This window comes from Alternaria atra (genome assembly GCF_907166805.1).
Source record: "Alternaria atra isolate CS162 genome assembly, contig: 35, whole genome shotgun sequence".
In the NCBI taxonomy this organism is placed as follows: domain Eukaryota; kingdom Fungi; phylum Ascomycota; class Dothideomycetes; order Pleosporales; family Pleosporaceae; genus Alternaria; species Alternaria atra.
The window spans coordinates 1,342,521-1,367,537 of record NW_025091334.1 but is presented as its reverse complement, the minus strand read 5'-3'; the positions used below and the strand labels follow the sequence as shown (position 1 = coordinate 1,367,537).

Genomic DNA, 25,017 nt, shown 5'->3' with positions numbered 1-25,017 from the left:
GCTAACCATGCCTCACTCAGACCACTCTCCATCCCCACAGCGCGAGTCATTTCCCGATCTCCCAACATTTCCCGACAACGTACCCACCGCGCCTTTACTGCGTATTTCTCTCCAAAAGCTCCTTGAGCACGACGACGAAGAACAAAACAGGTGCTGGCAGGCTTGTTGCGAGCTAGGTTTCTTCTACCTCGACGTACGCACCTCTGACACGCGCGTCGATGATAACAATAATAACAACAGCAATGCAAGCCATTCGTCTATCGTCGATGGCAATGCGTTACTTGAAGATGTGGACAAGCTGTTCAATGTGATGCAAGACTTCTACGATCTAGATGTCACAGAGAAGTTCAAATACGACTTTAAAGACCAGGGCAGTTACTTTGGTTACAAGGGATACGGCGAAGGCATCGTTGACAAGCAAGGGACGAAAGATAGGAATGAGTTCTACAATGTACGTTTTGCCTCTTCTTACTTTCCCATCTCCATCTCGAAGACTCTTCAATTGCTGACATGCCACCTCCAGATCTCCAAAGACGATATCCTTGGTATCAGCAAACCTCTTCCTTCTCCAGCCGTTCTAAACCCACACCGCGGCCTGTACAAATCTTACATCACCTCTTCACATGCAATTTGCATGCTCATCGCCTCGTTACTTTCTTCCCGCCTGCCCTTGAAACAGGACGTGCGCGAAGCGGGCGATCTACCCGCGATCCACCGCTTGAACGCTGCATCAGGGGACCAAATCCGCTTCGTCAAGGCGCCACCGCAGGAACAATCGCTCAAGGGTGTGGCGCTAGGTGAACACACAGACTTTGGCAGTGTAACCGTTCTGTTCAATCGTTTGGGTGGCCTGCAGGTCAGATTGCCAGAACATACATTACCTCTTGCACCGACGTCCACATCTCCACCGCCTACAGACGTCGAGAAGAAGCTGTGTGAAGATGGGTGGACGTATGTACGTCCTTTACCCGGACACTGTATCGTTAACCTTGGAGATGCGCTTGTCAAGTTCTCGAACGGGACGTTGAGGAGTAATATACATCGTGTTGTTGCTCCGCCAGGCGAACAGGGCAGTGTTACCAGGTACAGTCTTGTATACTTTTGTCGACCTGAGGACGATGTCGTGTTGAGGAGTTTGGTAGAAGGTGGGGCGGAGGATGTGGAGGAGCCGGTTACAGCGAAAGAATGGATACTTCGGAGGGCGCTGGGACGGAGGAAGGCAGATGGATGGGACAAGAGTGGTGGGACGGAGGGAGTAAGCATGAGAAGCGGGGGTATGAGAACGTAATGAGACAATGAGGATGCGCGAGATGTAAACCCTCTCCTGCGTTCATATCCGATGTCAATATTGAATATAGTTTTGTCTCTGCTTGTGGCATACTTTCCCACAATCCGAAGTCTCCAAAGCCATGTCATCGTTTTTAATTGCCTCCCGCCTCATCCTCTGCGACGTAACAAATATAAAAGGTAGCCAACGCTTCGCACCTTGCGCTCTTTTTCATATACCAAGAAACATCGGCTTCTCTAGAATCTTCACGGAAACCTCCATGGCCCTCTTCTCTCTAAAGTCACCGGACATATACCGAGGACCCTTTTTTCGCCTTCGGATTTCGCATTCATTGTTTACAGGTCGTGACGATGCCTGCGACCCAAAAGCTATAGCATTCGCCTAGAATCACCCAAATTATGGCTTACGTCCTTTGCTCCCTCTCCAGAAGAATCAGTCTCTGCTCTACTTTCCTTTGAAGACCGCATCAGATGCCACTAAATTCTGAAGAACTGTGAATCTCACGGCGGAGTAAGTGTCCGTGTGCATATCTCTTCCGCACGCGAGTATCAAAATCCATACTTTCTCGACTTTCAACCTCGTATACACCTTCCACAGTCAGCACTCCCATCAGAAAAATGGGGGGAAAGAATATTAGATATAACTGCGTCCTTTTAGACGTCATGAGAGCCAACCTACGTTCTCCTTTTTCGCCCTTTACCTACTCAGGAACAATAAAATGCAATAGACATCACGGCCACATTCTACCTATATATGTAGAAGGGATCAAATCTCACTTCACGTCTTTGTGTCACTTTACTCCTTCTCAGCTTAACCCTAGAATCCTCTTCAACGTCGAGTTCGCCGCCATCATCCCCAATGTGGTCGATGGCTGCTCTAGCTTGGTCGAACAAGCTCTTGATACCGGTATTGTTCTGCTGGAGTTGCGTCAAGCTATTCTCTTTTCAGAGAGTCTTCCTCTTGAAATTAGATTCATGAATTGCGCGACGCCGCTTCGCTTCAGTTCTGGCATTCGCCAGGGGGTCAGTATTTTTATTCGGCCCATTGTTGTTTGAGAATCGAGGCCTCCATTCACGGTATATGCGTGTAGATAGCGACTGAGAACGACCTCGCAGGGCTGTCCCATTGGCTTATCTGTGAACAAGCAGATCACGTAGAACTTAAGGCTGTACCGAACAAGCCATTGGAACTCACATACTTTACTCACAAGCAAACTGATCCGATTAGCCGAGTTTCGGTTTTCGTGGCCTTTACACTGTGTCGTGGCATTCAATTCATATCCGACGTACTGCATTGGGGGTGCTAGACCAATGCTTCGGCTTCGATAGTGGCGTATGCGAGCTTGGCCAGCTGCGAGCCAGGGGTGAAGACACTTCGCTCAGCTCCCCGAGAATGCGTTGGCTATTGTCTAGACGTGATGACATATCTCTTTCTTGCTATCATCAAGAGACCAGGCAGTGTCGTTTTTGGGAACCCACCATCTGAGATTCTTCTTCATTGCCAGCTATACAATCGATGTTGTATGCTCCAGTGGTGAGTAACATATCCCGCCCACAAGAGCGCTCGGCGATATCTAGTACTTGGTCATAGTGATCAGGCAACATCGTGCCGCTGTTAGTGTCACTCAAGGGGCGCACATAACACAAAGGTTGCATTGAAACGCAGTCTCGCAGTCTGTCAATATACTTTGCAACATCGGTACCAGCGGTCTGGCTGTTCAGGTAAATAAGACCAATGTTGCTAGCGATGGCCTCGACGAGGACTTCCTCATTCATGGAAGAATGAAACTGATCACAAGTGCCTTGCCATACGCCACCGAAGTGCTCATGATTGATAATTTCACTCAAGTGTGAGCCTAATGCGCGCTCGTTATCGAAACCTGTCGTAATCGGCGACAAGAAACCGTCAGTCGGTATCTTCCCTGTTGTCTTTACGTAGCGTCCGATGTCAACAAGCGTCATAAAGGTACCTCAGTAGAGTTAGTATCGACATCAGATAGGAGGCCTGTGGGGCCGGTCGTTTGCACATTGCGCGGCCCAGCCAGTGTCTTATGGGTGCTTGGGCTGTCTTGTTTCCTGTCACCTGTGCCAGTTACTTGAGAGCTTCCTAGGTCACTGATTATGGCTTGAGGGTCATAGCCTCAGTGCCGTGCCATGGGCTATCATCTAGCCCACCAGCACTCATTGTTGCGGGATTGGAAGTGGCTCCCGTTTCGGAGTTTGCCATGGTCATCAGCGCGCCTCTTCAGTCTGGCGTTACCGCAAAAGAACGAACACCTTGTCGACGCCGTGGTCGCAACAACAACTTGTGTGAGTTACCATCTGAGAAGGGATCAGCGTTAGCGACGAGTCGTCCACGTTGTGAGTGCACATACAAGGAAAGCCCACCCGCGCACTGTGGCCAACACCAAACTCATAACGAACAATTCTAAGCACTGACAAGGATGAAGTTTTTCAATTCAATCAGTGATAAACTATTTTCAAAAACGCTCGCACGCTTCACCCATAGGGCATAACATCATCTACTCGTTCCAAACTACGCACAATCGGAAATGATTCCAACGGCTTACTGTCCACCCATCTTCTCATGCGTGCTCATCAGGCTACCAATGAAAGAAGTGATAAGCCTGCTCTGTACGGCAACAATATCGTCAGGTACAAGCCAGATGGTAGCGCCCATCTTTCGCGCAATACTGATGGCCAACTTGGCGTTCTGGTAGCATTCGTCGTCGTTGCGGCCCTGGTTTACGAGGTCGTAGTCAACGTATGCGGGCTTCATGCCGGCCAGGACATCGAGCAGGAAGACGGCGTTGGCGAGAGAAGAGTCCTTGAAGGAGCGGACTTGGCTTCCCTTGCCGCCCTTGCGCGCCATGTCGTTGGCCCACTTGATCATATCCGCGTCAGAGATCTCGCGCTTGCCGAGGCGTTGAGCAAGGCCGTTGAGGGTAGAAACAATGTCCTTGCGCATCAGCTGCCATACCAGGCCGAGAGTCAGTGTGCGCTGGCCATCGGTGATATCAGCACCTTGGATACCTGGTAGCGAGAACTGGACCTGTTTGCCGAGCTCGACGGCATAGTTGGTGTTCTCCAAGGCCTTGAAGCGCATCAGCTCCTGGCCTTCGCGTGGCTTGTTCACGTGTCGCCAGTTTACGCTACCTGGGATGACCTTGTCGTATGCTTGCAGGATAACTGTGCCGTCCTTGAGGTCTTCGTAGAAAGATTGTACGACCGGCTTGACGTCAAGAGAGTTGAGCCACAGAGTGAAGACACGAGCCTCGCGCTCTCCTGCTGCATCAAAGTCATCGATCTCAGCCTTCTCCTCTTCGGTGATGGGGTCGAGGCAGGGGTGTGTGTTGAAGAGGTTGGCAACAAAAGCCAGGTTGAGCTTCGGGTTTCCAGCCACCAGAGATTTGGGTGTGAGGAACTTGCGGCAGTCGAGGGCATCGGCGTTCTGCAGAACCATCTCAGCGCGCTGGAGGAGGTCGGTTTGCTGGAGCGGCGAGCGAGAGCAGGTTTCGGGGGCTAGCTGGTTGAGGAGAACGGTGTAGTTCTCGCCGTCCTTGACGTCGGTTGAGAAGTTGGAAACACTGAAAAAATTAGCCATGTCGATACGCTGAAAATATGTCCTTTTCCACGTACGTCCTGTGCCATTTGGCGTTCTTCAGGTGGTAGTTGAACCATCTCAGCAAGATCTGCTCCGGTGGCAGACGCAGGAATTGCTCCAATGTCTCATCTTCGTCCAATAGCCTGTACAACTCAGGATGTAGCTTAATGTCAATCTTTCCCAGCAGACCTCTCCGGATGATTTGCCAGATCAGACCCAGAATCAAGTGCTCGCGCACTTCAATAATGTCTCCACTGCCAATGTTCACGACGGAGCATCCGATACCCTTGGCCGACTCAATGACGATGTTGTTGTTCTCAGTGAAGTGGAAGTTGTTCAGCGACTTGATCTTCTTGCCCGGCTTGTTCAGCACACGTTCATCAATGGTGTCCGGTACGCTGTCGTTGATGAGCTTGGACAAGACCAAGCCGTCCTTGCAGGCGTCGAACATCTCGAAGGTGTCGGTTGGGAAGGGCAGGCGGTCGCCGATATCTGCGTCGCCAGCAAGGACGGCGTTGATGTGGCGCGTGAACTCGGTTCGCTCATCTTCGTTGATGGTGTGGGTGACGTTTGCGGAAGAGCCCTGAACTTGGATCCTGCCACCACCGACGCTACCTTTGGAGGCGTGTCCAGGGTTGGAGGGCGAGTTGACGCTTGAAGCTGTGCCAGCTCGCGGTCGGGTTGGGCCGGTTGACATGCGCTGTTGGGCAGGAGACGAGTCGCGCAGCTTGGAGATGAGCTGTGGCGGTTAGCTTCTAAACGTCGCATAGTGCACTGCAATCCGTACATCTACATAGTCGTCGAGCTCTACTCTCCTCGAACTATCTAGTTCCACCTCTTTTAGAGCTTGTCGCACGACGTCGTACGGCTGGTGCTCCGACTGTTGCGCGGCCTTGATGACTGCTCCCTCGTCGAGGTAGCCCTTGTCGTCAATGTCGAGCTTCCGGAAGGCATCTTGCAGGCCAAAGATCTCGCCCTGCTCGAACTGGGGGTATTTCCTGTGCGCAATGCCTTGTTAGCTACAGTGGAACCCAACGGATGCTACGAAAGGGAGCTCGCGACCACGTACTTTTGCAGCTTGATGATGTTCATGTTGGCGATGCAGGTGAACAGAAGTCAGATGCGGAAGAAAAGGATATACTGGGCGGCAAAGTGACTGCCTGGCTCCGCCTCGTTCTGGGTTGCGCGTTCGATCACTTCGTGCCTCTTGTTTTGCTTACCCGATGACGACGTGGGGCTCCGCCAAGACGGACACCTCGAGGGGCAGGTCGCATCCTGATCCCGGATTACGTACGCACGTTCACCTCTCTCCCCTGTGTTAGGCTGCCATCGCTTCACAGGTACCCAACTCCGTGACATGAACTGCTCGCATGTATTGACAACCTTATCATTCTCTTGACGCGCAGTTGCTTTTCATCTTTGCGCTAACATCCATCCATCCATCCATCTCCAATGCCCAAGGCCTTCCATGGGTCCCCAGTTGTTGAAGCGGTGTCCATTGCCACCTCACTCGTCGCTAGAGCCAGTCCTTAGTGTCTACTTGAAAAAGCCTCACACAACACATCACATTCAAACATCAATCGCACAGTGCATCAGTGGAAAAAGAGCTTTTGATTCCCTCATTAACGTCATAAGGTCCATGTCGCCGGCTCGTCCCACGGAAGATAGACACTAAAGCCATCCCGTCTCCCAAAAAGCTCAAAGTGGCTCGACGGATGTCCGCATGCTATTCAGGCCAAACGCACCACCTAGATAAATAAAAAACAACAACAACACCAACAGGGCGACATGTCCGCTCTTGGACATGTCCACCAAGATCAACATCATCATTGCGTGAACATCCCATCGTGTACGCCTGCATTTTCGTCAAACATGGCGTGCCGTTGATTTCGAAGCTAGAGAGAGTACTGGAGTAGTGTCGCTCACGTCGTCGATCGCACTGCCACGTATATATGTCCGGTATTAACGGTGGTTGGGTTGGCGCATGTCGAGCGAGAGGATTATTGAGGTGGCAGGACGACCGACACCGAAGAGCTTCCTTCCCGCACTCTCTCAAGCTTCAAAAAGGTAAAGGACGTGACTGTAGAATGTACAAGACTTGCACGTGCTCGTGCCGCATGCAAAAGTCATATATCATGAGACTCAAAGCCCAGGACATGGTGTAAAGGAACAGTAGTTCCACGAAACAAATGGTCGTAAAAGTCGTGAATGCCGAAACGTGTTGAAATGTAGACAAGAGACAAAATGGGAAGGAAGTATAAACACAAGGAAATATGAGGGAGGGACGAGGTGGCGTTTAGGTCGCCTCGAACCGTTGCGTTGCGGTTGCAGAGTCCTGCTGGTAAATGTCGAGGTACCATGTTGTGTTGCTTCTGAAAAGACCGCTCGCTCAATGCCGCGAAATCGCTGGAGATGGAGGCCAAACCGCCTTCTAATGTGGGAACCGGCAGCTGACCACCCGAATGATTGCGTGAGCCTTTTCGATTACCGTCTGGCACGTTGAGCTGTCATGGTATGCGCACGCTGAATGCCGGGGTTAGGATCAGCGTAGTTTCCGCCAACTGCGCCACCTTCCATTGTCTTGCGTCTCTTGAGGCCACCCATGTCATCACCTTGGACGCTGTCGGGGCGGTATGGGTCCTGGTCTTCGTCATCGCGACCACGTTTGCCAGAGTTGTTCACACCGTTTGAAGGAGGATACCCTTGAGTGGGATACTGTGATACGGCACCAGGACCCTGGTAAGCATCGTGAGCGGCATTGCCGTTAGGTCCACCTCGGGGATCACTCATGACATTGTAGAGGTTACTCGACGGTGGTGCCTGACGCTGCGGCGTAGGGTAGCCCGAGTTCCACTGGGGTTGTCCTGTGGCTGATGTCCGAGGCGTGGCTCGTCCGGACCCGTTTTGGTGAGGTGATCCCGTCATTTCTGGAGACAGGTGGGCGTGATCGGGGTGCATGGCCCCAGGTGCACCATTGGAGGTGTATCCATACGGACCTCTGTTTCCGTTGTATGGAGCACTAGAGTGTGTGTACTCATTGTCGTGGTCGTGTTCTCCCTCGCTTCCAGCCTGAGGAGGAGCCACCTGTTCACTGCCCTGTGGCATCATGCCATCCGCTGGTTTCACGTCACCCTCATCTGGCACATCGCTGATGCGGGATGGTGGTGCCATCTCTGTCTTTGGGTAGGAGCCATCTTGACGGTATGCCATCATAGGCTGTCCCTGCGCGTACTGACCTGGTTGCGAGGGCGGTCCTGAGTACAAGGGTCTGGAACCATCGAAACTCTGACCGGAAGCGTAGGACATTCCCTGCTGAACAGCTCCAGGAGGCGTGCTTGCAGGTGTAGTTGGTACAGAGCGGGTGTTGCTCAGTCCTGTGTCAATTGACAAAGGTTGACCGCCTTGGGCATTCTGACCGTTCCATTCATAGGAGCTACCTTGGTTGCCCATGCCCATGATGCTTGAGGCACTTGTGGGAGGAGTGGGGAATGTGTGAGCTCGGTCGATACCTGGGCGACCTGAGGAGGGGTGCGGCTGGATAGCATGCGGCGGCTGAGACATAGCAGCACCAATAGGGTTGCTCATGGAGTGGTGATGATGGAGCGATGGAGGTTGCGATGCCGCTGGTCCGGACAGGTATCGCTGATGTGTCTGGATCTGGTCAGGTCTTCGGTTCCGGTCAACAGCAGCCATGGCAGCGCTTCCTACACTTGCCCTCGTCTGGTTCGAGGGGTGATAAAGCAGTGCTCCAATGTCGTGAACGAACAGAGGATACAGCTGCTCTGTGATTTTCTCCTTGTTGGCAAACTCAAGAGCCCGCTCAAAAGGAATCCTGTTTCGTGTTAGTATGCAACATTAAAATCTAGAGTAGTAGCACCTACCAAACACCCTTGAGATGCATTGGACCAATCTTAACAACGTGGCGCGTCTTTTCGCTCTTCAGTATGCCGTCTCGACGACCACGCGTCATTCCCGCGACATTCAAAAGCTTCGTTCCGTTGATCATGTGATTGTCTACCAAAGTCAGCTTGCCATCCCCCAACAACGTAGACGAATTTCCTTACCCTCACGGCGAGCAACGCATACGCCCTTCGCTTCTACCTGAAAGCACAGACTGCCCTCGTCTTCCCACAGTGTGGCAGTCACACGAGGCTTCATTCCTGGTGGAGCGACTTGGCCGGTGTGATCGAAAGTCTGAGACTGATAGCTCTGCGAACCGGGTAGCGATGACGCGGATGCACCTGACGACATGGCTAGAGGGGTTAGTCTCATCTGCATGGCGGGGTTGGTGCTGAACTCACCTGGAAGCTGCAGCGTCGAAGGCACCATTCCAGGGTTCATTGAAGAAGAAGCGGGAATTTGCGAGGGGACTCCGGTAGGGTATCCATACGGATATCCAGGCGGGCCTTGGCTGTACTGGTGTTGAGGTTGCATCATTGAAGATTGCTGTTGCGGGTACGAGTAATGCGACAGACCCGAGGGGGGGGCTGAAGCTGGGGCGTGTGTAGCGGTAGCCATGTGGGGTTGATGCACGTCAGCATATGATTGCATCTGGTTCATGCTGTTGTAGCCGCCTGGAGCAAAACCGTATCCGTCCTGGGTTCCGAACGGTGAGCTCTGTACAGAGTGCGTGTTCACGGACTGAGGGTCGCGATTGAGAGACTGAGGAGTCTGCTCGGGGGACGGTGTCTTGAACCCCGCGGTTTGACCGTTGATCGACGCTGCGTAAGATGTATGGGAACCTGTGCTTCCACCAACCACTGATCCAGAGCTGATAGAGTCGCCTCGAGGTGAAGAGGAGTTGGACGAGGCGCTAGGGTGCGATTGTATCTGAGGCAGGGCTGGTAGACGCTCGTTCGATACTGCAGGCTTAGGCGTGTAGTGGGATTGGTACCAAGTATCAACGGGGCCGCGGGCGTGGACCGACGAGATCGATGGGAGCTCCAGCTTTACGGTATTGACGTGTTTTCGCGTGTATGTATCTTGTGTTCAACTTCGAGAAGCTCTTCGCGAGGATGCTCGAGTCAGTCCTCTCGATAACCGAGCGGATTGCTGTGGACGAGCAAGCTGGCGATGCTGACAAGACTAGATTGCAGAATCTGCGCACGTATCCGACTGGAGATAGCTTGCTGATGTTATAGATTGCCTCAGAAGGTTGACGGGACGAATAATCTTCACCGCAAGTTAGTTGTTTGCTTCTCAAAGGTGAGGTCGGTCGACTGCAGCGGGAACCAACGAGACGCGGCCACACACGTGTGCAAGCAAAACCAACTAGAAGGCCAGCCTAGAAAGTGCAGTTGGAACAGTCTAGGTAAAGGTGTTGGATGGGGGTGAAAATGCAGTGCTGGTGAGGGTGAATGAATGTATGGACTGACCAGAGTGTTTTGCCGGCGGGCAGACGCGACGCAAAGCTCAAAGCGCGAGTGAAGCTGCAGGATGAAATCAAACGCTGCAAACAATGCTGGATTCTCAAAAAGCTAGTCGTTATGTCGTTGCAGTCGTGAAGCAGGAAAGCTGGTAGTCGACAATGCTTTTGATGCTGGTTTTCAAAACACGCAAAGGGACGAATTGACAAATGCCGGCCTGGAAGAATAGCTGAATATGGCAGTTCGGGCTCGAAACATGTGCTGCAGGGTTGGCGTGGGCAATCTCGTCGTGAAGGGTCGTAACGTCGTCGCGCTTCGTTAATGCGGGCCGAGCTGTATCGATACTGATAACCGCTGCACCTGCAAGAAAACACTACGCGCAACACGCGTCAGTACTCGCTTGTGCACACAAAAGAAGATGAATTGCGTTCTGTGTAATAAACAAGCGGCCGTCTATGAGAGGTAAACAAGAAAAGCCAACAGGTAGGCTACTTCGCAGACTGCGGTGGGGAGGCGGAGGGTTTAGAGGCGGAGGTGGTTGGGATGGGACCTCTGATGCTAGTGCTGGACCAACCACAAGGCGACAGATAGGCGAGAGCGCGGAAAACGCAAGCGGCGAGTCCGGCAGCACTCGAGACTGGGTTGACAGAAAAGAAGAGAGTGGTGTAGACCCTTTTACTCACCAAATTCTTCAACGAACGAACGCGAAGGGTGCTGGACAACAACGACGCTGGTGGTTTGCTTGCGTGTGGAGAAGGAAGTCGTTCTTGACGGCGGTGCTGCAGGATTCTCTGCAGCGCTCGACAGCAGGCAGGCCGCAGCTAAGAGGACTGACCGAGACAGGCGAGCAACGCACGCCCCGCAGGATAGTCTGTTCGAGGTGGCCGCTTCTTTTGCAGACGGCGTGTCCAATGCTTCTACACTGTCAGTGCGTGATGGGCGTCGCTGGCAAGTTGTTCCGTAAAGACAAGCTGTAGCTGCGTGAACGGGCCGGCGCGAGTTTGCAGAAGCGGCTCAAGAGCCAGGCGATGCAGTCGAGATGAAGCCGCAGCAGCGCGTGAAGCCAGAAACCGGTGCGCCCAAGGTGCAGCTTCTGTACTGTACCTAGAGACGGGTGGTGGAGATCTTCTGGGGACTCAGCGCTGCACACACACGAGCCGCCGCGAGCACACAATCTAAATTCACATCGGGCTTGGTGGGAGTGTGAGAGGACACGATGGCATGGGGGTAGCCCGGCTTGCGCACCCAGCCTGGACCCGCGAGCAACAATCCCGTGAAAGGCAGGCCGTTTCGCTCAAGGTGCACAGACTTCAAATTGGAGCATGCTGACTGGGCTGATCCGCCGACGGTGCGGTTGACAAGGGCGCTGGATGGAGAACGAGATGACAGGGACAGGGCTGTGAGGCTATACCACGACGACCACTATGCACGCAAGCGAGCGTAATGTGGTAGGACTCTTGTGCCAGCCACTACCCTGGCCTGAGAAACACAACAGCAGACGGGTCGTCTTGCAAGCTTACTACGACGGGCACATGTCAGGGACCGTGAGGACAGAATGCTATTACTGTTCATCCCCCTCGATACATTTCCTAGACAGTGACGATGATATGAATGGCAAGGATGGTGGGCTCCAAGTTTAGCGGGCGCCTACTTTTTTTCACCAATGTGCCGCTTCCTGAGGCATCGGATAGGCCCCCGATGGGGATAAGACGGCTGAATAGATGGGGCCATTCAGAGTAGCCGGAGATATTTGACGCGCTGCGCAAATACACCTAGTCAGCGTTGAATTGATAGGGAACAGTCTCGCAGTGGCTGCAGGCTTTGACTAAGCTGCGCCGGACCGCGTTGATGCGGAGCATGGTCCAGAAACGCATACCAACAAGCGATCGGAAAGCCCCAGGTCAAACGTCTGGGTCCATATCACGCACAGTCGGCTGGCAGTGCTGAGTGGCCCGGCTGGCGCGATGATTTGCACTGCTGCGAGTCAGAGCGGGACGCTTGGTAGTGCTCACTGAGACGAAAAAGCAGAGACACTGCAGCGCTGCCGGCCAGCCACGCTCGCTCTGAAACGGGCTCAACTGCCGCGGCACGCCGCCGGGCTGACCATCATCTTCGTCACTTCTTCCTCTTCCACGGCGGGACTTGATGCTTTGGGCAGGACGTAAATGAGATTGAGCTTCCCGAGTGTCTCTGGACACCCTGATTCCGTGCAGATTCCCTGCTCAGGCTAAATGGGCGCCATCCAACTGTCGCAGGGATACGCCCGAGAGCGAGCGGGATAGACGGACGGTGGGCCGTGCAAGCCAGCTGGCTGGCCTGTCTGGTATTGGTCAGACCAAGTATGATTGGCTGTGCAGTCGACGGTATGGACTGAGACCAGCGTCTATCACTCCCATGAGCTTATCCACTCGCCAGCCTGGAAACGCAAGACATGAAGCGAGCATATGAAGCAGGTGCAACGTGGAGACTCGAATGAGTGCGACAACCATGTCATGTCGGCGGCGGCGTCGTCGTCTATCGATGCTGAAAGACCTCCACACTGCAATTGACAAACGTGCCGACGGTAACACAGGCTTGGGCTCGACGTTGGATGTGGACGCCGCAGAGTTTGATAGGATGTCCACTAGGTGCGGTGAGTAGATGCGCTGGCGACGCTAGCCATAAACAGCCTTGCCAAGCTAGGGTCACGCTTTCTTACTTCGCCCTCAACAGCCACCCGCACTACCGCACTATGAGTGCGACTCAACATTCATCGTCGTGGCTCGCGGTCGGAATCTCTGGACCCAGTATCCTGGCCGTCACCTAGTGGAGTACCACAAGGGCATTCCTTTCAGCCAGCTGAAACAGCGATATGGAAGACGCCTCCCTCGCCGCCATCCTCAGAGCGACCAACGCCTTGCGATGTCACTACGTCACGGGACTCGCAGCGCAGCGCACGGGAGAATCCGTCTTCATCCCTGCTCAAACCATGCGAACGGTGACAGCCTCGACTTTGAGACTCAAAGCAGGCCAGCCACTTGACAGTTGGCACCTGTCCTGCTCATGTTATCGCCTCAGGCGCCAAACCAACTGTTCGCATCCATCTGATCCCCCTGCTAGCCGCGGAGCGTACGCTGATGCTCTTACGGCCAATCCTCCCCATGTTATCTTGCAACATGTGGTCTGAAGTCTGGTCGAGAGCAACCTTCCTACACACCTGTACTACTAATGACAGTATCAGATGAGGGTTGTCGGAGCATATCGCATCATCAGTCGATCCTAGCCAACATTCGATAGACCAGGCCAGGAACTTCATTACAGTCCGGTGGCACAATTGCTAGTGTTTGAATCACATTAGAGGTAAAAGGTAGGACCAGAAGCTCAAGCGACCCGCATCGTATTACCGTGTGCAAGTCTACATTCAACGAGCTGTGCGCACTATCTCCTCACTGAGGCGCAGTCACACCCTCGCCGCGTGGACTATCGTGTCTAGCAGATATGCACATGTGTAAATAAACGTGCAGTGCAGCCGGCGCGATGTGGGAGCGGATCGTGGAGAAAGGCCCGCGCCTGTCTCTACCTCTTGCTTGCTGACCACCACCACCACCACCACCACCACCACCACCACACTGGCAGTCGGAAATGGCAACATCAGCGTGTCAGAGTAAATACAGCCCTTGACCGATCGAGACAAGGGCCCAGAGGTGTCGACCTCTCAGCACAATACGAACATTCTATTCTCGATCCTCTGACAAGGATCATGGAAAGGGCGACTACTGTTGTATCAGCCTTAGCTCCCTCGAGCATCGTGTTCTCGTGTAGTGGCCACGCAGTGGGGTCTGTGTACATTCCTGTCCAACTGGCAATAAAGCACAATCTGGACTCGGACCACAGCTCTGTATCCTCGGAAGAGGGCGTTGCCATACGCCCGTCTTACAACAGTTACCAAGCTGATCTATTTCTTGTTCAAGAAGATCGCTCATGAGGAAACGAGAAAACAAAAATACTCTACATTTCCACGTTGAAAGACGATCTCGAACACCTGTACGAGCGTTCCTGCAGCGTGAGGCAATCCCGCGATGAGGCCACGCTTGGGACAATCTAGCCGTCGATTGGATAAAGCCGCGTATGCAGCAAGCCGCACTTGCATATGCATGTGATATAGGGTATCCCTGCGTAGTCTTAGCCAAGCCCATGCCCCTCCCTCGTCCACGATCGTAGCTGATCGAACTGCTGGAAGACGGCATTCACGTGCGGTTGCACTGACAGATCTCACGTCTTCCCTTGCTAGTATACGAGTGTGAAGCGACTGTCATTAACACATTGGGAAACATCGAATTCTCCCGCGACGGTCGATCTCGAGCCTTTGCTTCCATATTGATCAGCATCGCATCCTCGCTCGAGCGTTCGGATAGGCGTTCGCCTGCCAATCACCACCGGCCACGTCAGGAAACAGCAGAGCCGTTATCGGGGTATCGACGGAGTAAGTAAGCCACGACCGCTCCTTGCAGCTCGTGGGGTGCCACATCACTTTGTGATTGGCCAGTCGATATGCTCACCGGTCTTGCTCCATTGGTTTTGGCCCCACTCCTCGTCACGCTCTGCGGACGATTCGCTTGTTGCGACGTTCTCTAGCGTCTTTTCGATTACACTCCAGATGCTCTTCGATGCTCAACAAAGTTCAACAATGAACAATCGAAGTGAGGGGTTCATTGCTCGGTTGAGACGACTACCCGTTTTGCCGGCAACAAACATCTTTCACAAGCGAAGCCCTCACCGCTCTTCTATTCTTATGCTTCTGATCTTCAATGGCATGTTGAAGCAATCTAAAAGCTTGATGGCGAGCTAGGGTGAAGTAGGCGGCTGTGCTCCCCCGTTGCGCCGCACGCTCACTGTACGTCCAAAATGCCGGCAGCGACGTGTTGAAGTTGTCACTCGAGTCAGGAAGCGGACGGTAGGCACATCTGTCGACTTCCGCTTCCATGCAGCATCTCAACGGCGGCCAAAGGCAGGTTGCCATCTCGCAGCAGCAGAGTCGCTTGTCGTTAGTGCCGCGTTTGATCCGCACGACATACCTACATGCATCGAGAGTATGTCTCGTCACAACTCAAGGTACACTACAGTATGCCCCACGCTATAAAACGCATTGAGACTATCAAAGAACAACTTGACTAAAAGAACACACGTTCTAAGAATGGCCTCAGCGCAATTATGCATAGGCAGCGATGGGTTCCCACGGGTGCATTCAGCTTACCGCGGAGTCCTTCATGCATTGACCATCAAACCCAGCTGTACGGACGCATAACGACCCGGTATACCATTGCGAAAAGCGGCTCTATGCGGACTCACACGGCTGGTCCCAGTAATGGCACTCCATAGATCTACTCATTTTTATCCAAAGGCGCACTTTCGCCGGGCAACAGGCGAACAGATAACACGTGCAAGCACTATTGCGTTATCTACTAAAAACACGCTATCTACTCTGTCTTCTGGATACAATGTCCATCTCGCTAAAGAAAGTAAAGAGTTTTTATCCGCGGCACTGGTAGCGGGCGGCTGGATAAATTATCACAGTCGCTTAAAAGCATTGCCAATATACTTCAGAAGCATCGGTAATATGACGATATTCTACAGATCCTGCCCGAGGGTAGAGAGAATCGCGCCATATTCCAGCACATCCGTATTCCTTCAGAGCCCGTGAATCGCCTAGCGTATGCTGATAGGTAATCCGAACTAGCAGGTAGTGTTGTCGTATCCGAGCAATGAAAAAAAAAAACTCAAGCCGAGTTGCTTTTGGCCGAAGCTCTAATCCGTGGCTATGCGAACGGACTACGCACCGAATCCAACGGGCTACGACGCCCAGGCCCAGACTACTCCACGCCAAAGCGTCACTAAACGCTAGATACGCGTCAACATTGGTCCACTCGCGAGATCCTCGAGCTTCTCCATCGCTATCCGAATACACCGAAAAGAACGTGCTCAACCAGCCATCCCGGAATACGTTGGGGTGGCAGGAGAAGATGGGCTGATCCGTTATGAAAATCTCTGCATGCATTGCGGGCCGAGGGAAGTCGCGCTTTGATCCTGTCGCAGTCAACGGTCGTAGTTCATTCAGTCACGTTCATTTTTGTTTGAGTCTTGCGCCTGCTTGTGGCTGGGGTTCGCATGATGCGAACCACGGTACCAGGTGCTATAGCGTCGTACTACTTTCGGGCACGTATGTAAATTTACGTCTACACGCCCTGCGAACACCAATACTAGGTCTATGCCATCTGACCCCGCACCAAAGACGGCAATGTCGGATGTTGACCACCGACTTTTCCCCACACGTAGGGACTGTCCTGCCTCAAACGTACATGCAGGAAATGTGTATCCACGCATTGGGTCCCAAGGCCCTCCTTTGTTGACATTGACGACACGTAGTGATTTTGGAAAACAACATCGCCATTGGCAACTTTGTTCCCATTCGCGGAATGTAACATTTCCCGATAACCTTGGCTTCGATTATGCTTCTTATCGCAACATCATCATTCCATACAGCCGGCCGATGCTTCCCCCAACCCACTCCGAACTCCCGTACTAGATCCGTGAAACAAGCCAGGCTAAAGTCTGAAACACAAGTTTGTACTATCGTAGTCCAGCACACTCCCCATCTGCAATCTCCTGCGAACACATGTTGCAGATCAAACACTCAACGTTGCAAACTTGACGATGTCATGTCCGAAACCAGGACGGATGCATCCCTCCTGTCGAGTAATTGACGTGCGTCGCGGGCCGGCTCTGCAAGTTTTGACATGTTTGGTATGTGCTTTACCCTGCGTGTCTGCATTGCAGACGTGCCTCGGCGAGGCGCGCATGCGCAGGCTTGCTCGTTTCTCAGATGTCGCAGGAATTATCCAGCGGCAACCTTGCTCATGGATGTTGTAAACATGTATTTGGGTGACACCACGTCTACGATATGTACCTGCATGTTCGGTCTGGCAGTGCGCATGACGTCTGCATGGCTCTACTGTTGGAATTAAATGATAGGCCATATTATCCTGTAGGTGGAAAGTCAAGCTCGTCTAAAATCAGAGATGTGGACTTGGTAGACACAACGAGATGATGACTCTAATCTTCTGTCTTCGCAAGCATTTGACGTCTCTAGGAATCTGAAATTTAACTCTCACTTATTCGTTAGACATCAAGTCACGCCTTCCTCAATATGCACGATGCATGGGTAGCCCCGCGTGATATGCGCTTCAGCGCGCAACCGCCTGTACTGCAGACCTTCAAGATTCTCTCAACTCCATCAACGTATTCGTAGCACATCAACTCTGCATCGTCGAGAGAAGTTCACTATAATGATCATCGTAACCATACTTTGTCTCCTCCTCGTACACTTCTTCGTCACAAACCCTATCTATCAACTCTCTCGCAACTACCTCTCCGCACGCAAGTCTGGTTTACGCATTATCATTAGCCCCATTACCCCATATACCCTTCAATGGCAACTAGCTGCCAGTCTTTGTGGGTCGTACTTGCAACGATATGGGTGGTTCAGGGCTATTGACTGGACATGCTGTTGGCAAGACAATGACATGTTCCATAAAAAGCTAGGTCTTTGTTTCATCGTTGTGGCGCCAGGACATAATGTACTGTGTACGAGTGATCCGAAGGCGATTGAACATGTGCTCAAGAAGTGGAGGGAGTTCGTGAAGCCTGATAACGTTAACGGTGAGTCTTTCGACAAGTAACGAATAGAGATTATATAGGAAACTCACCGATGACTCTAGAGATCCTGGGCACGTTTGGACAGAATGTCGATACGGTATGCACCTTGACCTTTCAACATCAGCGATCCTACTTACCCTTTTCGCATGGACTTGAGTACGAGCTGACACACAAAGTCCAACGGCGATGATTGGGTTCGTCATCGCAAACTCACAGCGCCCTGTTTCAACGAGCGAGCCTCCGCTATCGTATGGCGTGAAGCATTGCGACAGTCAAGTATCATGATAGAGCAGTGGCTTTCATCACCAAATGGCAGATCGAACAACATGACAAAGGATACTAGTACACTGGCACTCAACGTCATCTCTTCAGTCGCTTTCGAGAACATGAAAGTCAACAAGCCAACGACGGGTCACACACTATCCCTCCGTGATGCTCTGGTAACGGTGATGAGTACTTCAATGTCTCCGGCTATGGAGGGTATTATGCCCTTTTTGAACCTTCCGATACTCCGGTTGTTACACCCAAGCAATGTCAAGAACCTACTACTAGCTATGCACGAGTTTCGACAATACATGGACGAAACCATTACGAGAGAACAGAAGAGATCAGGCGGCGGGCAATCCAAATCCCCTACTCTCATCAGCGCAATTATTAAAGCGAACGACGAAGTCAAGACTGACAGTGGAGTGACGACAGCCACAATTTCCGATACTGAGCTCAGAGGCAACATCTTCATATTTACCATTGGTGGACTAGAATCTACGTCTATCACACTATCGTATGCGCTGGCTTTGTTGGCTGTGTATCCCGAGATTCAGGACTGGGTAATGGATGAATTGGATAATGTGCTGAACGAGAAAGTTAATGATGGTATGGAGTATGCGAGAGTATTTCCGCGGTTGAAGAGGGTCATGGCTGTCATGGTACGTCCTTGTTCCTTCATAGCTCTTGCTATTTGAAACCTACAACCCAAAGTTGAATGCTGACAATATTGCAAGTACGAAACGTTACGCCTCTACGGCCCTTCACCACCTCTTCCTCGTTCACCTTTTCCCGCAAAATCACAGTCCGCCATCCCCATAACAAATACCAGGGTCCAGGGAGGTAGTCCGTCCATAATTCTACCCGCTAACACTCAACTTATGCTCAACTTGTGGGCCTCTCAAACTTCGTCTGCAAACTTCCCTGATCCGCTCATGTGGAACCCGAAGCGCTGGATCCAACTGCTTCCTCTTGAGACTACCAAGATAGCCCTCTCCGATGCGCTATCTGCTGAGGAATTAAAGCACCCGGCGAGTGGGAGTGGTTTTTTCGCTTGGGGTACTGGACCGAGAATCTGTCCTGGAATGAGATTCAGTCAGGTGGAGTTTTGTGGTGTAATGTGTAACGTTTTGAAGAGGGTCAGGGTGGAAACAATGTGCGAGGAATATGAGAACGTGGAGATGGCCAGGCAGAAGGTGGTGGGTATTCTAATGGACTCGTGTGCCGATCCACTGCTGCTGCATGTAAGACGACCGGAGAAGTTGGAGTTGAGGATCATCGAACGCTGAGGCACACTGATCACGAGTTTGGCTGTGAACGTAGGAAGCATGACGCCTCGGTCGATATGTCCCACGAATCATGGATCAATAGTAAAATGTATCTGTTCAGCGTATGCGTACCAATCATTACCACGGTTTGGGAAGAGGGTACCGCTTAGCGTATACCACCAGATGCATTCTCTACTAAGCTGCATCCCGCGTAGTCCTCCTCTCGCGAAGCCTTGCACGCCATGCACCTACATTCCGGTGTCTTGGTTCCACATGTCGTATCGTTTCTGGTGCCCGCGGCATTGAGGTTAATCGGCCCGCCATCTCTTTCTCGCTCAGTTCGCCTTCCACAAATCTCCAGGTATCCGTCACGACGACATACTCGACTTTGTCTCCGGTACCATGATGAATCCATCTCTCTCCACCTAGCTTGCTTGTGCCCTTCCATTTCCATTCGTTTAGTGCTGTACCTTCGGCACTTAGATATCCCTCAAGCTCGTTTGCTTGGAAGCTCCCACCTTCTCTTCTCACGGGCAGCTTCCATTTCTTGTTTCGCTCGATGATGCGCATCATCTCTGCTTTCTTCCAACTGATTGTCTCGTACTCAACCTTCAGAACGCGCAAGCCTGGATTCGCCTCAAAATAGCGTAGCCACCCCTCATCCATGCGGAGTGGCTCATTGTCTTCCCAGAACCACCAATCTGAGTACCGGATGGTAATGGTAAGTTGAGTGGGTCGGAACTGTGGTACCGAGAAGAGATAGAAGAGTTGATAGCCGTTTTCGAGCCAGAACATTTGCGTAAAGAAACGCACTTTTTGAAGTGACTGCACAGCTTGCGGAGTTAGGTCTCGGAAGAATTTCTCGCACGCTGGGGTGCATGTGCGGCCATCGGGTCCACGATCTATACCATGCATGTCAGTTTCGGCATTCTCCCGTAGACAGAGTTAGCATACTAAACCAAAACGCCCATTCTAGTTCTCTGAGAAACACTTTCTGGCCCTCCGCATACGCCAGCTTGCATGTGCGCAAGAGCGCACTACTACCCTTGAGCGGCCCTGAAAAGCCCGGCCTGAACCAGTACGAGTCTTCCGGATACGCTGCTGCATTGTCTTCATCCTGCATGAGCGCCAGTTCAAAGATGTCGTTACGAATCTCGCCCGGTATAACGCTAAATAGTGGGCTTTGCAGTTGGAAGTTGGAGGGTGGAGAGATAGGACTAGACGTCATTACGGTAGCTGTAGAGGGTTTCCACTTGAAGTAAAATTGAGGACAATCGCGGAAATCTTTTGAAGGATATCAGGAGTGTATGCACTGTAGTTTCAGAACTGTAGTATTGGGTCTAGGCTGATGGTTGCCTGCCCGGTGGGGCTGATCTGGTTAGCGGCCTTGCCCAGAGGCTTGTAACCAATAACCGCACGCACTAGCGGTCGTACACCCATAGAGTGGTCAAATGCGGGGGTCCCTCTCATGTCAGCAAGGGAGTTTATCGTAGAGGAGGGAATGATAAAACCCTAAAGGTCGACGCAACGACAAGTGACTTGCTAGAAATTTGGGTACACGCAAAGGAAGAAGCAATCGACAAGGCGCGCATATGAGTAGAACTGGTATCGTAAATGGGCGATACCATGCACGTTGAGTCAAGAGGCGTACCTCATAAGTAAGTACGTGGTGGACGAATGAGGGTAAACCACTAGTGACCATGTCATAGCAGGGACATCTTGCACCGTTTATACTGGTAGGTGCGTCTGGAGCGACGACAGTGTGCGACCTGAAATGCTGCGAAGTCGCCGCTTCCACTTCAAACTGATCTGTCTGCTAGATCGGTACTGTGATGACTTTAACCGCACCGTCTAAGAGCTGCACCCATATCAGTCGAGTAGTTTGCGAGGAAAAGCAATTGATTAGACTTGCGCGAACGAGCTGAATAGACGAGAGCAATTCGACTGGCGAAGTTGTATCGGCGAGGCAGTACTACGGCTAGCATTGTGGTGCAATGCTTCACCTAGGTACTGCCGCATTGTAGCACTACGCGATCGTTTCTGGGAATTATGGCCTAACGTTGAGACGTTTCCGCATAGACTGACTAATACAGGCGATGCGTGCTCACTGGTCTGGACATATCACGACGTAGGCGACACGTCAGTGAAAGAAAGATCACATGGTAACGCGTTTACTGCTTACCTAGTCGAGACTAGGCTTGTTTGTAACTTCCTACTCCGAACGAGGCTGCAATCCTCTCACCTCAGTCGAGACCGTCACGGAAAGCATCGAAGCAGCGCATTAGCCGGTATGGCCGACTTATGTGGGCTCCCAGACGAACTCTTACTCGTAGTCGCCAATTGCCTACGAGGCGACGCCAACACATTCCAAGCTGGATACAGCGATCTCAAGCACCTTGCGTTGAGTTGCCGAAAGCTCCAACCTATCGCGCAAGAGGTCCTTCACCTAGAAGTCGCTGTCGTGTGTCCACAGAAGGTACAAGGTCCAACCCGTGTCGCACGTCTCGCCCGTACCGTCTTGCAGCGGCCCGATCTCGCAATCAAAGTACGAGAACTTCACATCGGGGTATCTGGTCTGCGAAGCGAACACTCCAATAGTTGCGCGCATTGGGTACCTACCTATGAGCAGAGCTGCACCTGCGGTCTCAGGAAGCTTCTGTACTGTTGTATAAGCTTTCTACGCACTGCCAAAGCAGGAGATGGTCTTCCGATTCACAACGAGAAATGGGCTCTCATGTTAGAGGGAGGAGAGGACGCGGCTCTTGCTCGACTGATCCTGTGTATCACATCTGCCCTTAGGACTCTTACCTTGACGTACTGGGATACTAGTATATTTCCACGACTAGGTGTCGAACCACTTGAATATGGAGAGTATGTCAGCTTTGACGAATTCATTGGAAGTCCAAGCAGTCACAACATCGGGGGCCTCCCTAGCCTTACTCGGCTGGTCACGAGAGGTTTTTCACCGACTCATCTGTTGAGATCACCCCAGCTTCAGGCCGCCAGGCTAAGCCAGCTCAACGACCACGGGTACGAAGAAGATCTAGCTAATCTCACTCGGTCACAAATAAAGCCTGGCGAAGTTGTTTCTACGTCGTTGACACGACTGTTTATCCAAACGGATCTTCGAGCAGTCTGTTCTGATCCAGCCACTCCTGTGCACAGCATGCACAGGTATCTAACCAACATGATCAGTGGTCTTACAAATCTGACCCATCTGTTCATTCTATTCAACGACCCTTTTGATGACGGGTATGACTCTAACGACCTTCCACAAATTTCGTATGCCCATATTACCTCGAGGCTGGAGAACCGCAGTTTAACACATTTGACTCTGGAATTCGAAGACACGGCGTATCAGCTCGCTTATGAGACGATGGCCGAGTCTGTCCTAGAGTACATTCACAATATGGAGCCCATGACCTCGTTTCCTGGATTACCCAATCTACGCAATATCACGGCTCCACAAGAAGCTTTCTTCTCTGCTGATGAGGATTTCGAGACTTGTAATCTTCCTGCAGCGATCGAGAGCATCGGGGTTGTTGACTCAACGTACGAGACGAAGCGCTACATCAAATATATTCTGGACAACCGGGCACGGTGGCCAAATTTGAAGCTTGTGAAGCTGGGCGAGGGTACATATGATCACTTGTATGAACATCCGGATGGGAGTGACGATGAGGACACCAGCGAAAGCGATGACGAGGACTGGCGGCAACTCTTCGAGGTGGATGATTCGATTTATGGACAGGCTAAGAGCTGCGGTGTACGGGTAGAGAAGGTGCAAGACAGAACCGTATGGAATAAAGGGTGGGATGATCTAAACTTGTGAGGTGAAGGTATGAGCATAGCGAACATGAACTCGCTAGCGGGCGACCGGGTGAATTCTGGGCAACTGGGTGAACTTCGGGGGCCGTAGAGTGGGCCTTGCTTGTGCGTATAATATGAACGTTCCGAGTGGTCGCATTGCTAGAATGGAATCATCGCGAACTTTGCAAAACTTACGAGTCTATCTAGAGAATTTCGTAACATACCGTGGTAAAGGCTGCCAGTATGTATTCATCAATGAATGCTGCCTAGAGTGCACTCAATGAAAGTGCGCTGAGCTTTAATATCTGTGTACTGACTCCACGGTATGCACTTTTCTTATCTCGAGCTGTAACTCTTATAGCGTAGGCTGAAGGTCTTCGTGGTACAATCATGTATCCAGAGATGTCATACGGTACGGCGAATACCTCCGGGCTGAACTATGGGTCTCGACCTTTGGTACTGTGCGGTGCGCGTATTCAGCATGGCGAAAGCGTGTCCTATAGGGTAGTGTAAGGACTCTCGCGATATAATGGTATGCTGATTGGACCCTGAAGTGTAGCAAAGACTTTCAGCCTACCTATGACTGTTCGCGTTGGAGTGGTCCGGTACTGCAATTAGTGCGCTCGAGTCGCTTTAAAAAGGAGACTTCGCACCCCCTCTTCCTTCCAACCAGCACTTCACTTTCCATACCATTTTACAATACTTGTCGGGATTCTCTCCAGGGACCATTACTACCAGAACTCCTGACAACACTACCATTAAATACACCATCACCACCACTACAATGTCGACCTTTACCCCTTTCTCCAGGCTCCCCATGGAGCTCCGCGACCTCGTCTGGCAAGCGAGCAAGCCCACAACAGCAACCGTCGAATTCGACGAAGACGCATACCAGGTCACAAGCATTTCCCCACCATCCGCCCTTCTCACCACCTCAAAAGAAGCGCGGGCCACAGCGTTGTCCTTCTCTCTCCAAAAATTCCCCATATGGGGCCCAGAAGACTGGGAAGATCTGGCCATAGATCCCAAGAACACGATCCTGGAGATCGTCATCAGACCGTCAAAGTCCACCTCCCTAAACATCACATGGACCGACATCTGGGGTGTACTGGGCGACGCACTACCAGCCACAAGCCGCCTTCACATCGTATGTACTCAGCCTGAGCGTCTAGCCAGGCTATACATGGCAGAAGAAGCAGAGTACCTTGGTGTGGGCCAATCCTGCGTCGAAAGCGGGTTATTCAACAACGCCGAAACCGTTTCGAGTGAGCGAAAAACACGCCAATCACTACACGCACACCTCACGGTCACTGCTAGCAAGCATACCGTTGAAAAAATCGACCAGAACGCCTCTGAAAAAGAGGTTACCGTTTGGAAGATTGCCGACCAAGACGTTTCGGACGACTTTGGGCCCAAGGCCAATTTTTTCACCACCAGGGGTCTCGCGCGCGTTGAGGTCGACAATACCTCATACATGTCCGTAGAGCAGCTCCACAATGCTGCGAGGACCTTCGCGCTGCCCGTTCGAGAAGGGATGGAGAGGGATGTGTCAGGGGGAGAGGAGGTGGTAAAGTCAGGGATGGATCTGACTGAGGATGCTGTTGCAAAGCATCTGGAGGAGTGTGTGAGACTGTGGGCGCCTAAGCCAAAGGATCTCAACTGGGATCCGGAGGGTAGCGTTGCGGCTGAGGAGAACGACGCCGTCTGGAAGTGGCTTGAGTAGTAG

At 52.1% G+C, this 25,017-nt stretch overlaps 7 protein-coding genes across 7 annotated transcripts; 4 read left to right on the top strand and 3 right to left on the bottom strand.

Moving 5' to 3' along the window:
* Positions 1 to 7: 7 nt before the first annotated feature.
* Positions 8 to 1,288, top strand: ALTATR162_LOCUS11361 (uncharacterized protein; the record flags this gene model as incomplete). Its single annotated transcript, XM_043319003.1, has 1 exon — positions 8 to 1,288. The coding sequence occupies one exon, from the start codon at positions 8 to 10 to the stop codon at positions 1,286 to 1,288; it is 1,281 nt and encodes a 426-aa protein (XP_043174938.1).
* A 2,565-nt stretch (positions 1,289 to 3,853) lies between these two features.
* ALTATR162_LOCUS11360 (uncharacterized protein) lies at positions 3,854 to 5,983 on the bottom strand (the record flags this gene model as incomplete). Its single annotated transcript, XM_043319002.1, has 4 exons — positions 3,854 to 4,874; positions 4,927 to 5,630; positions 5,679 to 5,889; positions 5,961 to 5,983. The coding sequence occupies 4 exons, from the start codon at positions 5,981 to 5,983 to the stop codon at positions 3,854 to 3,856; spliced, it is 1,959 nt and encodes a 652-aa protein (XP_043174937.1).
* Positions 5,984 to 7,375: 1,392 nt separating this feature from the next.
* Positions 7,376 to 9,325, bottom strand: ALTATR162_LOCUS11359 (uncharacterized protein; the record flags this gene model as incomplete). The annotated part of the gene is made up of 4 exons (XM_043319001.1): positions 7,376 to 8,542; positions 8,600 to 8,723; positions 8,773 to 8,905; positions 8,956 to 9,325. The coding sequence occupies 4 exons, from the start codon at positions 9,323 to 9,325 to the stop codon at positions 7,376 to 7,378; spliced, it is 1,794 nt and encodes a 597-aa protein (XP_043174936.1).
* An 8,676-nt stretch (positions 9,326 to 18,001) lies between these two features.
* ALTATR162_LOCUS11358 (uncharacterized protein) lies at positions 18,002 to 19,502 on the top strand (the record flags this gene model as incomplete). The annotated part of the gene is made up of 3 exons (XM_043319000.1): positions 18,002 to 18,046; positions 18,126 to 18,875; positions 18,951 to 19,502. 3 exons carry the CDS (start codon positions 18,002 to 18,004, stop codon positions 19,500 to 19,502), a joined length of 1,347 nt encoding a protein of 448 aa, XP_043174935.1.
* A 174-nt stretch (positions 19,503 to 19,676) lies between these two features.
* On the bottom strand, positions 19,677 to 20,709 carry ALTATR162_LOCUS11357 (uncharacterized protein; the record flags this gene model as incomplete). Its single annotated transcript, XM_043318999.1, has 2 exons — positions 19,677 to 20,383; positions 20,436 to 20,709. 2 exons carry the CDS (start codon positions 20,707 to 20,709, stop codon positions 19,677 to 19,679), a joined length of 981 nt encoding a protein of 326 aa, XP_043174934.1.
* A 1,959-nt stretch (positions 20,710 to 22,668) lies between these two features.
* ALTATR162_LOCUS11356 (uncharacterized protein) lies at positions 22,669 to 23,313 on the top strand (the record flags this gene model as incomplete). The annotated part of the gene is made up of 1 exon (XM_043318998.1): positions 22,669 to 23,313. One exon carries the CDS (start codon positions 22,669 to 22,671, stop codon positions 23,311 to 23,313), a length of 645 nt encoding a protein of 214 aa, XP_043174933.1.
* A 762-nt stretch (positions 23,314 to 24,075) lies between these two features.
* Positions 24,076 to 25,014, top strand: ALTATR162_LOCUS11355 (uncharacterized protein; the record flags this gene model as incomplete). The annotated part of the gene is made up of 1 exon (XM_043318997.1): positions 24,076 to 25,014. The coding sequence occupies one exon, from the start codon at positions 24,076 to 24,078 to the stop codon at positions 25,012 to 25,014; it is 939 nt and encodes a 312-aa protein (XP_043174932.1).
* Positions 25,015 to 25,017: the final 3 nt, after the last annotated feature.